The sequence below is a fragment of the Callionymus lyra genome, chromosome 3, assembly GCF_982586985.1.
Source record: "Callionymus lyra chromosome 3, fCalLyr1.hap1.1, whole genome shotgun sequence".
NCBI classification, from domain to species: domain Eukaryota; kingdom Metazoa; phylum Chordata; class Actinopteri; order Syngnathiformes; family Callionymidae; genus Callionymus; species Callionymus lyra.
In genome coordinates, this window is record NC_141820.1 from 16,081,859 (window position 1) to 16,097,206 (window position 15,348).

A 15,348-nucleotide genomic window follows, 5' to 3' on the forward strand; every position below is an offset into this window, starting at 1 on the left:
CAGAATACCTCCACGTCTCAGGTCCATCTTGCATTGAAGCCTCGACGAGAAAAATTGTTCCGGGAAAAAGTTAAGTACGTCTTTATTTAACACTCGTTTGTGGGAGACGTTTAAATAATAAATATCGCAAGCACTTCTAAAGCGCATTCAGTCTACTGTCTACTCTGGAAGCGCTCACGATATTTACCCGGAGTACTTCCTGTTTAGATGGCTTGTTATGCTTTAAACGTCTGCCACAAATGAGCGGAAAATATAGAAGTATTTCCGGAACAATTGTTCTAGTTGAGGCTACAATACAAGATCGACGTTACAGATGAGCAGTACTTCAATGTTTTTAAGCGTCTTTTTGGAGGAAGTTCGTCAACGGAGCTCCAGTCGCTACATTAAAATGAACATACATTTTTCTATAATTCAATTGAGGAACGGATTACTCTGAAAATAATCCCTACCCTTAGTTGATTTGAGGGTGAGTAGAAAATAAGTGAAGTTAGAATTTTGGGTGAACTATCACTTTGAAGGTACCTGGCATGAAGTACTACCACATTCCTCTCCCACACAAGTAGTGATAAGAAATGCTATCGGTGAGAGAATTTAGTTGATAAAAAATACTTTAGCTCCGGACTTTGCCATCAGTTTAATATATATACATATACAATGAATGGTAAATTATGTAATTTGAAAAAATTGTAATAAATTAGCGTTTGTAACTAAAGCTCATCAATGCATACAAATACTACAAGTAAAGATCCCAAAAAGAATAATAATTAAATCATAGATATATTTTAAAAGATAATGTATTTCTCAAGATTTTTTTAAATGAACAAATGATCAATTTCACTGAAATATTTATGTTTTTAGATTTTATTGAGTTACTAAAACGATATAGTAGAAGATAGTATCATATTGTGTTAATAAAAGCAGTAGACAATACAAAAAATACAAAAATACAAAAAAAATACTATTAAAAAATATATTTTAAAGAAAATGTTGGCAACAATTAACATGACAATAATACATTTTTTTGGAACTTAAGATCAAATACAATTATTTGAATGCACTCTTTTGAATATTGGAAGAATAATTTGAAGGCATTAAAATAATATAGATAATTTGAACAAGCAGTTTATTCATAGAAGGAAATAATGCTTAGTTTGATAATGAAAGATTTCTTTGTTTTATAACTCTTAAATAATAATAGTGTTTATCTAGGACATTGAAAGTAAGTTCCACAGGAAACAATTATCGCAAATGTTTATTCTTAAACATTAGAAAAATGGACATTTACTTTCTCCTGCTGATAAATCTAGTTTCCGGTGTGTATTATATATGTATATTGTTGTTTAACATCCGAACGGCGTCATGCTGATTATATAAGAAGGAGATCATTGATTTCTCTCCATGAGCGTGGAGATGAAGTTGGTCACAGTGGGTCATTTCTTCATCAACATTCCTCACAATAGGGAAATCTAGACCGCAATGTTGATTACGGAAAACTGACGCGGATGTTTTTGCAGAATCATTCATGAGGCGGGCTACTCAGAAGAGGAGTGTAAGCAGTACAAAGCCGTGGTCTACAGCAACACCATCCAGTCCATCATCGCCATCATCAGAGCGATGGGCCGCCTCAAGATCGACTTCGGCGACGCGACAAGAGCGGTGAGTCACATCGGGACCGATCGCCGCGATCTCTGCTCGACTGCTTCCGTCAAAAGTTTTTTCCGGTGATAATCCCGCTCGTGTCCCAGGACGACGCCCGGCAGCTGTTCGTGTTGGCCGGCTCGGCGGAGGAAGGCTTCATGACGGCGGAGCTGGCCGGGGTCATCAAGCGGTTGTGGAAAGACGGTGGAGTTCAAGCGTGTTTCGGACGCTCTCGCGAATATCAGCTCAACGACTCGGCGGCATAGTGAGTGGACTTCTTTCTCCATTTCGTGAGCTCTAGAAAATGTACAAATATTTCCAAATGTTTCTGAAATGATCGAAAATGTTTGACTTTTACGCCATTTTAGACGATAACATGGAACATTTAACTCATGCATATCCAAAATATTCAGTAAAAATGGTAATTTTCCACCAAAATCCTTATTAAATCCATTATAAAATATATGTTTTTGATTCCACATGACCCTTAAAAGTATAATTTCTGATCTTAAAATCATGCTTTTGGTTATTTTATTCAGCTGAACTTTACCACTACGCAACAACATTTGTTTTATTAGCTTTTTCTAACTTCAATGAAAAGTGTGACTTGCTTGCGTATTAATGCTAGCTGCAGCCATTCCGAGATAAACCTATTATCCAATATCACTGTTTATTTAAAAGACCAGAGGACATTTTATGAAAGGAAATCATGAGTTTCTTTAAAATAAATATATGCATTAAATCGTTGCCCGTCGCGCCTCACAGTCAGAATCCACCATTTCATCAACGTTTCCTGTCGTCTAGTGTAAGTAGTTTTTCCCCCGACGGTCAATCCTGCCTCCCTCGAGAACCATGTTGTTCACCATCCAAAGAAGCCCTGAAATTTGACCTCCACTGGGTAGATAGTAGTCTTCCAGTAAGCCTCTATACCTCACGGAGTACTTAGTATTCTTGCATTTTAAGGCGGCCTCATTCCTGTCCTACAGTACTATTGTAAGAGAGGATTCTCATGGTTGACCACACAACTATGTCTGCTCGAAGAGATGTGCTGATGATTTCCTCAGGGAATCCAAGCTGCCTGTTGAGATGAACCCTCTTTTTCCACATCTGGTCGGGAGGGAAGGACAATGCTTTTTTTTCTCCCTTAGCCTGGTGCTCGTCCTTCCCCAGACAAAGGAACTCTTTCAGCACTTGGGTCAGATTTATCTGGACCTGGTTGTGGTACCATCTGTGAGAGCACGATATTGTTGCCTAGCAAGATGTATTGAAGCAGGGGTTTTCACCCAGAGGGCAATGGGGGGGGGGGGCGAAGGGAATAGATAATTTATACTTAACCATTTGCCTTGAACATACGACGAGCAAACTGCCTTCGGATTGTCGAGTTTATAATTGTACCACTGGACAATTTCACATTCTGTGTCAACCTGGTTGTTTGTGTATTTGTAAATAGATAGGAAGCAAGAAATGGAGAGATTTCTGAGAGGAACAAGACTAAAGGAGTAGATCAGCAGGCCTACAGTAGATGTTTCTGCTGCATCCACGTCTCTAGTACAACAATGCAAAAAAACTGACCAAAAACTTTCTTCAACTGAGAAAAATCTCTAAATTTAGCTTGTAATCCATGCGTTTGTGTCTTCTCATTTGGACTATTGTAACAGTTCATTTTCATGTCTTAACAAGAAGGATCTGTCTCGCCTGCAGTTGATACAAAACTCTGCAGCGAGAATTCTGAGCAGCTCTAGTAGAAGAACTCACATTTCTCCGATCCTTAAATCTCTTCACTGGCTGCCAGTTTCTTTCAGGATCAATTTTAAAATCCTGGTTCTTACTTTCAGATCTATACATGGTCAGACTCCTCCTTACATCAGTGATCTGATCCAGCCTTACATCCCAGCTCGGGCTCTGAGGTCTGTGGATCAGAATCTACTGATGGTTCCTGAACACGGTTCAGGACCAGAGGAGAGAAATCCTTCCAGACTGTTGCTCCTAAGCTTTGGAACCACCTCTGTGTTTGATGATCTACTGACTCCTTCAAGAAACATCTTAAGACATTCTTATTCGTGCAGGCTTTTCCCTGATTTTGTGGAACTCCTGTGTTTGTCTTATGTGTCTTGGCCTTATAGAGTTTTTAAATTTGTACATATTTTAACTGTATTACTTTCGATTGTCTAAGCGCTTTGTGACCCTTGTCTGGAAAACTGCTTTTTCAAATAACTATTACTTTCTTACTTACTTACTTTCCTTTAAATATATTTTAAAGCATTTGCTGTGTTTTGCAAAATGGGGTCCATGGCGATAGGCTAAGGGAATTTGGGGCGACCTTGGCAAGGGGAACTTTGTGAACCCCTGTGTTGTAGGATTACATAAGGGGCATTGTAAGTGAGCAAACATTCAAAAAGCGGGAATGTGATATAACCCTGAGACAAGAAGGTGGCTTTTTTTTTCTTTTAAATAGGATTTTTGAAGATTTAACCGCATATCGGGGTGTTCTTGTTGGGCGTCCAATGACCGACAACCTGAGATTTTATCATGCCCCCAAGACCAGACGACTATATGCACAAATTTCCGACAAACACGTTATTTCAAAAGCCCTCTTGCGTCTTTGGTCTACCATTATAATTGGTTTTGACACCCCTGTTGAAATGGTCTCTCTCTGTTTACCGCCACAAGCGGGCTTATCTCAGTGGCTCAGAGGTTGATAAGGTCACAGTATCAGAATTATAAAAAAAAATAGTTCATTAAACAAGTGTTGAAGGTTAAATAGGACATCACTGGAGCCGCATAATCTCTCCGCCATCGAAAAACCCCACAGACTTGTTTTCCTTCTTGAAAAAATCATTTGTGTTTTCGAAACAGAAGCCTTCTGGTCCTGAAAGGAATATCACGACGAGAGATCTCCTGCCTCGTTCTGCCGCTGCATAATCAACATCAGCAGCAACGTCCCGGTCCAGGGGAGCTCTGTTGTTGGGCCATTTTTCTAATTGGTTCCTGTAATCCTGCTGTCTAGGGGCTCCTCATGAATAGAGCCGGTGCTGCCAAACCTCGCTTGATTCTTATTTTGACATAATTACTCGGAGGACAAACAGAGCCTGTGCACGTAGAAAGGGGGGATTACTTGTGTAATACTGCGAGAAACTTTAGTTTCAGACACGATAAAGTGACCCCGAAGAAAAGGTCGATGTTCAAGTGGGGAACTTTGAAGTATATATAGGAGAGGAAGGCTGACATTGAGGGGCTAACTTTCAATTTATTGTTGTCTTTTTTTTTCCTGTTTCCTTAACTGTTTTTGGTCCGACCAGTTTGCCCAGACTGGCCTTGGAGGTGTTGCAGGTAAATACAGCAACAATGAAATAACTTGACTACCATTAAAACTCATCTTGAATTCATGACAAATACGTCTCACTGTCATCTCAATTGTCAGTTTTATGAATATATAGCGTGGTTTTTCTTTGTAATATATAGGCTAAAACTGGTCATATTTCAGAATAAAACACCTTAAAACACCAATAATCAAAACCATTTTTTTTATTATTTGTAATTATTTCCATGCTGCCCTGTGACCAATACTACAAAAGCCGGTACTGGGCCTGGTACTTGGGAATCTTTGGTGTCAGTTATAAGTTCTTGTTTCTTGCACCACTAGTTATGTGTGGTCCGAGGGCCGTTTGAAGCCCTTTAGAAGGGTCGTTCGGCCCCTGGTCTTCGTAATGAGAATATAAAATACCTTGTGAAACATTTTTCAAATGTCACTCAGTTCTTGTTCCTTAACAATGAAAGTGTTTTCTCTCTTTTCTGTCTGGTGTAAGCTTTTATTTTTGAAGTTCTCAATGAGATGATTCTTTACACATTTGGCTTGTTTATACAATGTCACCCTTTCCGAAAAAAAAGGTTTGGCCAACCCCTGTCCTAAGTGTCCTGCAGTGTTAGTTTGTTGTGTCGACAGAAGCTCCTTGTTGCCGCACAGGATGAAAAAAAAATGTTTTCAGTCACTTTTTCTGCTACGAAAAATGATTTAATAGTGATTATTTTCCTCAATATTTCGGATTGCGATTTTACATGTGATTATTTGTCGACACAATTAGTTATTTATATTACAATAAAATGAAAAACACATTTTGAAATGAACTGCAGAAGTTTTTACTGACTAGTAACGGTATTGTTAGCTTAATCTGGGGCTAAAGCTGTTGTAGGAGATATTTTTAGAGAAGATGTTACGTTTGTTCTCAGACACTTGAGATATGATTTCACTCCCCAGTGGCGGCTGGTAAAGCTACCAGGAAAAGAGGAAGTCTGCGGCTAAATATTACGTTGGCAGTGATTCACATCTTCCCACATGTTGAAAGTGGATTGACTCGACTGTCTGATCTCATGAAGATTCTTCTCGTAAAAAAAGTGAATCACATCCACTGTCCTCCAAGTGTCGTTATCTTTCTCAAGACCATTTATTTCTGGTCTCACTGGTTCATGATGTCTAGTCCAGTCCTAATGGTGGGTCTTGAAATCGTACTGGATCCTGATAGTGTTTCCGCTGAGATCCCGATGTGTGAGAATAGGTGTGAGAATGTAGGCGAGAAACACGACAGTATCGCACATGAATGTCACCTGGAAAAGTTCTGAGGCTGCATGTCCTTGGCCTGCCTGACCGCCCACAGGGGACGTGGCCCACTTAAAGCCGGGATGTTCACTGTGCTATGATGAAGCACTGGGCTCCGCTCTGGAGCCTTGGAAGTCGGCGGTTGTAACTCTATCACTTCATTTTACGACACAGGTCATATTCCTGGAAGACATTTTTGGTGCTGAAATACAATCAGTGTTTTATAATAGTTATATTTAATAATCGTGGGAGATAAATGTCAGTTTTGCTTTCAAGATCCTGTATTGTGTTCATTTCAGGGGCTTTACAATATAGCAACTTTCTCTTAAGATGTAAACTTTAAGATATTTATAGCAATATTTTATACTCTATACTATATTTTATACTGTCTCAATATTATTATTGATCTATCATTATTACTTTTTTAAATAATGTATTTTTACCATCAGTTATTTTATGGTCTATAGTTGAGTAAAGTGTATCTAAAATAAACTAATTCTATTTACAATAAAATATTCACAGCATTATATCATTTTTTTATGACACAGTCATCAAGTCCTCAGCGAAATGACCAATTAAATCTTACAAATTCGTGACAATGACTGAGGACGAGAGGATTCAGTCGACTGAATCAGCTTTTAAAGCTGATATTTGGACATATATTAGTTTGAAAACAAATTAAAGAAGTTACGACTTTGTCTAGAGTCATGTGGTCTGTAAATTCTGTCAAGTACTCGACAATACTATAAATATATCCTAGAGTATCACAATATATGTTATTGTTTTCCCTGTATCGTGATATGTATTCTATCGCAAAATTACTGTCACTAAATTGTGTATTTCCTATCCCTTTATCTTCAGATAAAGCTAACGCTAATGCAAATCTAACATGTTGCCTTCTTTATCTTTACCAACAGAAACTATATGTCTGAAAATATTTATTAAATCTTAAATCATCAAAATTGTAGGAGCATAGGCTTTTGTGTTTTTCCAAGTGATCCGACATGAGGACTTTGGCAGAGGTCTGCACTCTCAAAGTGCCCCCTAGAAATCTTTGTAGTGTGAATGTGTTTGAGTAAAATTAATGTATTTTCACTATTTTTTTTAACAAACTATAGCATTAATTAAGATAAAACCCCTTTTTTTTAAATATCCCAAATCACCAAAAACTCGTCTGACTATTAAAACGGCTAAATTACAATGTAATTTGCATCAAAGACATGGATCTGCGGTGTTTGTCAATGTTTACTATAGCAGTTATGGGTCAGTTGGAACTTTAAATATAATTATTTAAAAAAACGAAAACTATGAAGAAGTGTTCTTCAATGGACTGCAAGGATTCAAACTTTTTTTTTAGGTTTTTTTTTTCCAATTTAAGTTCTCATTCTTTTGACATATGTGACCTCACACATGCCTCCGCTTCCCTCTGCTCTCCGTCTCACCCCCGCTGTTTGTATTTTCCCTCCCCACAGCTACTTGAACGATTTGGACAGGATATCCCAGGCGACCTACATCCCCACTCAGCAGGATGTCCTGAGGACCCGGGTGAAAACCACAGGCATTGTCGAGACACACTTCACGTTCAAGGACCTGCACTTCAAGTGAGCAGCTCTTTTCGGTCACTGAAGGCACGGAGGTGTTTCATCCGATCGCTTAATTGACTTTCCTTCCGTCTAATGACTCACATCCTCTCATGAAAGCAGTCTCAGCTCCGGCCGTGACTCAGACCTGGTTTTTAACAACTGCAGGTGGTGTTGATGGCACCTCGGGTTCATAAACGGTTATTTATCCTAAACTTAAAATGCTTTGTTTCTGTCGTGACACCTTTAAATCCCACTATTTTATGCCGACATTTATATTTTTATATGGTTTTACAGCCTTTTACATGAGGTGTCTAATGGGGGGTGTATTGGCAAGGATCTGGCGATACTTTACCTATCATGATACAACTATATGTTATATTGTGATACTGTAGTAACAAGGATATATTTGTAGTATTGTCGAGTACTTGACTCTGGTGTTGCAGAATTTACAGACCAACTTAACAACTGTTTTTCGTATGTTTTGAAACCAAAATATGACCAAACATCAGCTTTATTTATGTGTTATCTTATGGTGGAGGTGACCCAAAAGCCCGAAAAAACCTTGACCCAGAGACAACACCAAGGGATACCACAAACACATTTGTTTTCTGGCCTCCGGGTCAGCCTTGACCCTGAGAAAACTCAACTACCACAAATACATTTTGTTAAACAAAATGTTAAAAGCTGCTGGAGTCGACTGTATCCTCTCGTCCTCAGTCATAGCCAGAATTTGTGTTTCAACACAAAAGTTGAATATTTGCCAGGAATAGCTGCATGTTAATTGTCATTTAAAAGTGTAAATGATTTATTTCACACACACTATATTTAAATATAAACCATAAAAGGATATAAACTCTAATTTGAAACAAAAAATATTGATACTGTGCTTTTGTATATCGATACAGTATCATAGAAAAAAAAAAAATTACGATATTTAACGGGGGAAAGATCCCAAAATCTGACCTAAAAAGTACTTTTAGCAAAAACTTTGAATGTGATTCAATTTTTTTAATTAAATGATAAAAACTAGTTTTTCAACTGGTGTGAACAGTTTAAGGTTAACAATATCCACATATTTATTTTAATGTAATTCACAAAACATCACATATAAAATCCGCTTCTGTAGTCAAACATTATAATAGAGATCTTAAAAGGATCTAAGGAGTAAAAGTCAATTCCTATTTCCACTTTCAAAAATTCATTTCGGTCATGTTCTTGTTTGTCAAAACGATTGTCTAAAGCGAAGAGTATTATTTTTTCGTTTATATGATACAAGGAGCACTTTGACTTTAATTTAATCATACACTAAAATCTCCATGAAGTACAATAATGAATCGATGATATGATCGGAGATACTTTAAAAATAAAATCGACTCATGCTACATCTTACATCCTGCAAATGTCTCAAAAGAGGTATTTTGAGGTGAAATGTGAAGGAGCTCGTTGACGAAAACCTCCATCTTCACGCGGCTGATCAACCGTAGCCGAGGTTCCGTTGAAGATGTTGTCTCAATCGGCGGCGATAATCTTCCCAGAATCCTCGGCGTTAGATTGGATCGGCCACGCACAGACAAAGGGCTTCTTTGACCACCTCTTGTCGGCGCCTCCGTTGTGATGAAGGTCGATGTGATTCCTCCGCTCGCAGGATGTTTGATGTCGGCGGCCAGCGGTCGGAGAGGAAGAAGTGGATCCATTGTTTCGAGGGCGTGACGGCCATCATCTTCTGCGTGGCTCTGAGCGACTACGACCTGGTGCTGGCCGAGGACGAGGAGATGGTGAGTTTGTAACTCTTTTTTTTTTTTTGTATAAACAAAAATGAACTTTGTTTGTGGCTCTTCAATAGAACCGGATGCACGAGAGCATGAAGCTGTTCGACAGTATCTGCAACAACAAGTGGTTCACGGACACGTCCATCATCCTCTTCCTCAACAAGAAGGATCTGTTCGAGGAGAAGATCAGGAAGAGTCCGCTCACCATCTGCTACCCGGAATATGCTGGTACTGGTCTATAGTGTGGTACTTTTTTTATTAGTCTGAGGCACTGGATTAATGTAGGAAAACGGGATAAATGTGAAGAAAAATGTAATTGAAAATAGATTCATATCCTTTATTCCAAACTGGTAATGAAAATTAATTTTTAAAAATGAACTTTATTTGTTTAAGGCGGGTGATGGATGTACAAAATGAAACCAAAAATGAAAAACAGAATATGTTTTTTATAAATCATGATAAACTTTATGCTGCCTCAAGGATCAGAACTGAGTGGCCACATGCGGCCCTTTGACCGAATATATGTGGCCCCCAGGAGGTCAATGTAAAATCTTGATATTAGATGTTTAACTAACAATTACATTTTTCTTTTTTTTATTCATTTCAATGCTATAACACATGTTTTATCACTTTTTTTCCCCTTTTTATGTGTCTTTTTTTTTATATTTATTTCACCTTTAAGTAATAAACAAGCCTTTTATCATATTTTAATTTATATCAATTAAAACAACTCGTTTAGTTTATTTAGTTTTGTTATGAATCTGATGGCAATCTTTTGTCTCTTCTATTTTTTATTTTTTTAGAAATTCTTCCTTCTTTCTATTGGCTTTATGGCCCCTAAATTATACATTTAAATTACTAACTTACTTACTTACAAAATTCGCAGTATATAATGTGGCCCCCTGAGAAAATGTATTTTTTTTTCGCCCGTGAAATAGATTTTCATGTTTTCAAGACATTTCTCAGAAGTAAATTATGTTTTTTAAAAAGCTTGCAAATCACATGAGATAAAAAAAATAGTCACTCAAGTCTGCAACTTCTGATTCTATAGAAATATTATGATTTAATAGTATTTTTTGAAAATAATTTTCTTTTGTGTGACTTTTATTTTTTAAAAAAATGTACTTTCAATAAAGTGAATAGTTGCTTTTTTCACGTGACCCTTTTTATATGCATCATATTCTTGATTATCTTTTAACAATAATCAATTTTTCCCCTCATTTTTCGGATTAAAACATGTCAAGTATGACAAGGGGGTGATTCACAGGTTTTCATGCGAGACATTACTAGCATTAACCAACTCGTGATGTTTATTCCTGTGGATTAGTTTCAAGTCCTTCTAGGAGATCTGACACTGACGTGGACTATCGTAGAAACGACTTCAACTCCTCACTGACTCGTTTCTCGTCGTTTTAAGGCTCCAACACGTACGAGGAAGCCGCCGCCTACATCCAGTGTCAGTTCGAGGACCTGAACAAGAGGAAGGACACCAAGGAGATCTACACCCACTTCACGTGCGCCACAGACACTAAGAATGTGCAGTTCGTGTTCGACGCCGTCACCGACGTCATCATCAAGAACAACCTGAAAGATTGCGGTCTCTTCTGAGGACGTCCACGAGATCATTGGTACACGACGTTTACTGCTTTAAAGCTGCTAAACTCACATCGTTTTTTGATCTTGTTTTGCTTTTAAAGGGGGGGACAATAAGGCCAGGGTTGTTGCCGCAAAACCCTCTACGTTATTCAAATATTAAATGTATTTTTATATACCTATTTATTTTCTTTGTCATCTTTGTCATTTTTCACTATTCAAATAGATGTTGAGGTTTCATAATCCCGCCTTACACTCTTTATAAACCTTTGCAAAACTGTCGTTAACATCTCCCACATTCTCTCACCGTGTCTACTCGCTTAAATTAAATCTACATTTAACAACATGATTATTATTATTGATTAGTCCCCCCTTAAAATATATTACAGCTCCTCTGATCACGCTGCCTCCCCACCCACTGTCACTTTCCAACTTTTTATTTTTTATTTTACAAACTGAAGTTTTAATTCATTTGAAAGTTCAGGACTTTACATAAGTAAGTAAGTAAGTAAGTAAGTAATATTTATTTATATAGCGCTTTTCCAGACCAGGGTCACAAAGCGCTTAAACAAACAAAACAATACTCAAAAAAGTATATACTTTAAAGATCAAGATAATACCGAGAACAACACAGGAGTTCCAGAAAATCAAGGAAAAGCCTGAACAAATAGAAACGTCTTAAGATGTTTCTTAAAGGAGTCAGTAGACTCCATCAAGTGCAAAGAGAGAGGAAGATTGTTCCAAAGCTTAGGAGTTAAGTGTCATGAGACTGACTTGGAGGAAGTGCATGTTGGTTTCCAGGGTAAAGTGAAAGTGAGTGAGAGTTGTTGTTGTTGTTGTTGTTGTTGTTGAACAGAGCCAGATGAGAAAAGCGTGTCTGTGTTTTTGTGTTGACTTCGGTCCACAGCAGTCTGTGCATCAGTACCCAATAGAGTTGGTAAAAACTACAGACCATCTAGCAGCCTTTAAAGTCGGCAATGCTTCGATATATTTAAATATTCAATAAAGATCTACTGCAGAAAGTGAACTGCAAAAATAATGCGTACCTATCTAACGTTTACAATATAAAAAAAATCATTCATTTATTTAGTTGTTCTAGTTCATTTTCTTCAAGTATTCCTCCATCTTTAAGTTTGATTTCAGTCGATACTCATGATAATCTACAGAGCCAAATATAAAACCTCCAGAACAGATTTTGCTAAAGTTATCTTGACGAGTCAAATTCATGATCTATTTTAACTTTGTGAGATTATTATTTTCTTTAAAGGGAAACTAATCTAAAAAAATAAAAAACGTTCCTGATTTCCTCACAATGTTGAAGTCTTCCTCTCCAAGTTGCAGTAAGTCCCTCATCATGACCATGTTTTGAACCCATTACTTTATAAAGTTCTCCCCCGTCTGAAATACCGCGAACAAGAGGTTACGAGAGTCCATTATGACGAAATAATGGCTTCACTCCTTTTTTTATATACAACAAGTCCCTTGGAGGTGGAGACTTCCGGGATTTATGATGGCAAACCTGGATGTTTGACCAATCACAGCAGAGTGGGTGTGGTTATGGTAAACGAGATTTCATCTCCAGAAAAAAGTGTTTTTAGTGGGTGGGGCTTTAGCGTATTTTCTAATGAAAATGTATACATTCAACATTATATTTTGAACAAAAAAAGCTTCTTAGAACTTTTGTGTTCTCAGCCTTAATAGTGACAGGTTAAGGTTAAGCAATTTTCACCTTTTGTCTTTCAATCGATTTTATTTGATGCCGTCTAAATGTTTCTCATCTCCCTCACAGGCCGCCGGAGCTTCTCGGGCGAGGAAGACGAGCCGAGTCCAGGGGGCGGGGGGAGGGGGTTCCGCTCGTTCACAAACTGCACCATACGCCACTTTTCAAAGCTTTATTTAAGTCCTTCCTTTTTTTTTTCCGTCTTGAAACCATCATTCCATGTGTCGTAGGACGTTTGTCATGCTGTACAAGCCTCACTGTAGATGTTTCTTTTCTCTTTTTTTTTTAAACCCATTTGCAAGTGGAAAAGGAGGATTTTTGTGGTTCTTTTTTGCTGCTGACTCTAGAAAAGAAAAACCCTAATGGGAAATCATTCTTTTTTTTTGTTCCCCCTCACAGCCAAGCCTGTGGAAGGGGGCGGGCGGGTTGGGGGGTTCACTTAAGTCCAGAGTTTGTTGGTACTCGTGCCTTCGCATGCCTTCTCACCGCAGTCGTCGTCCCAATGCTTGTTCTGTTGCCTGCTGAATTGTTGAAAAAAAACAAAAAAACAACCATTCGTATCCCTGCCTCCACCATGTGCACAACCACCGGGGCTGAGGAGAAAGACGTCTCCATGGTGACCAACATGTAGCCTCCTCAGACCCCGACCCCCCTGCCCCACCAGGAAGGCCTCACCGGTCAACAGATGTATATTTGCAACATCCGCTCCGACCTTGTGGGAGATTTTTAAACCGTGTACAAAAAAAATCATCCATTTGTCGAGTCCACAAAAGAAATTAAAATAAAAAAAAAAGATTTATGAGGTGATAAGTTTTACTGTACATTTTAACGTCTCGGGCGGATCGTTTTTTGTTTTTTTCGGTGTTGGGATGGAAATTACCGACGAGAGACTTTCACTTTGATTGTGATGACAATGGTGAGGATGAAGAGGAGGAGAGAGAATGGAGGGATTCACGGAGAGAAACTGCCACAACTGTCGGTGTACCTGTGTGTGTTCTCCACAGACGGAGAATCTTTGTAGACTCATCTCCCTTATTTTGCTAATAAAAGCCATTTACAAGCCACTGTGGTCCCTTCCTGTGTCCCTCGGCAAGCTTTTTGTTTTCTAAAACTGCTAAAACGACAAAAAGATGTGATTTTGGTGATATTTTCGGGAAACTTTTGTGATTGCAAATGTTACAGGATTATTTTTGTTGTAGAATTTTGGTGAATATTTGCTATCAGGACGTGGAGAGGAATTTTAGGAGTATAGTAAAAAATTAGGGAGTGTGTTTCGGCAACAATCTAACGATACGATCCATATCATGATACAACTATACCATATGTAAGATCTGTTTGTAGTATCGTCAAGTACGACCACGTGACTCTTGATGATCGTAACTGCTTTCATTTGTTGTTGAAACTAAAATATGTCCAAAAAAAACAGATTTAAAAGCTGCCGGAGTTGTATCCTCTCGTCCTCAGTCATCGTCTGGATCTTGCAGGATTCCGTTTGTTCCTTTAGCTGGACATAATAACAGTCAATTTTCATCTGTAATCAGACTATTTTCAACTATAATCAAACTATTTTCAATCAGATTTAAAAGCTGCTGGAATCGACTGTATCCTCTCGTCCTCAGTTATCGCCGGGATCATGCAGGATTCCGTTCTACCTTTAGCTGGACATAATAACAATCAATTTTCATCTATAATCAAACTATTTTAAACTATAATCAAACTATTTTCAATCAGATTTAAAAGCTGCTGGAGTCGACTGTATCCTCTCGTCCTCAGTCATCGTCGGGATCTTGCAGGATTCCGTTCGTTCCTTTAGCTGGACATAATAACAGTCAATTTTCATCTGTAATCAAACTATTTTCAACTATAATCAAACTATTTTCAATCAGATTTAAAAGCTGCTGGAGTCGACTGTATCCCCTCGTCCTCAGGCATCGTCGGGATCTTGCAGGATTCCGTTCGTTCCTTTAGCTGGACATAACAGTCAATTTTCACCTGTAATCAAACTATTTTCAACTATAATCAAACTATTTTCAATCAGATTTAAAAGCTGCTGGAGTCGACTGTATCCTCTCGTCCTCAGTTATCGCCGGGATCATGCAGGATTCCGTTCTACCTTTAGCTGGACATAATAACAATCAATTTTCATCTATAATCAAACTATTTTAAACTATAATCAAACTATTTTCAATCAGATTTAAAAGCTGCTGGAGTCGACTGTATCCTCTCGTCCTCAGTCATCGTCGGGATCTTGCAGGATTCCGTTCGTTCCTTTAACTGGACATAATAACAATCAATTTTCATCTGTAATCAAACTATTTTCAACTATAATCAAACTATTTTCAATCAGATTTAAAAGCTGCTGGAGTCGACTGTATCCTCTCGTCCTCAGTCATCGTCGGGATCTTGCAGGATTCCGTTCGTTCCTTTAGCTGGACATAATAACAATCAATT

General features: G+C 38.1%; 1 protein-coding gene across 1 annotated transcript in view; it reads left to right on the plus strand.

Moving 5' to 3' along the window:
- gnai1 (guanine nucleotide binding protein (G protein), alpha inhibiting activity polypeptide 1) overlaps positions 1-13,961 on the plus strand; it is a 28,836-nt gene extending 14,875 nt beyond the window's left edge. Inside the window, exons 3-9 of the mRNA XM_087786592.1 lie at positions 1,515-1,656; positions 1,746-1,903; positions 7,705-7,833; positions 9,461-9,590; positions 9,659-9,812; positions 11,002-11,212; positions 12,967-13,961. Of these exons, the coding sequence (XP_087642718.1) occupies positions 1,515-1,656; positions 1,746-1,903; positions 7,705-7,833; positions 9,461-9,590; positions 9,659-9,812; positions 11,002-11,192 (904 nt within the window). The 3' untranslated portion in view covers positions 11,193-11,212; positions 12,967-13,961. The remainder of the gene's footprint in view (positions 1-1,514; positions 1,657-1,745; positions 1,904-7,704; positions 7,834-9,460; positions 9,591-9,658; positions 9,813-11,001; positions 11,213-12,966) is intronic.
- The last annotated feature ends 1,387 nt before the right edge of the window (positions 13,962-15,348 follow it).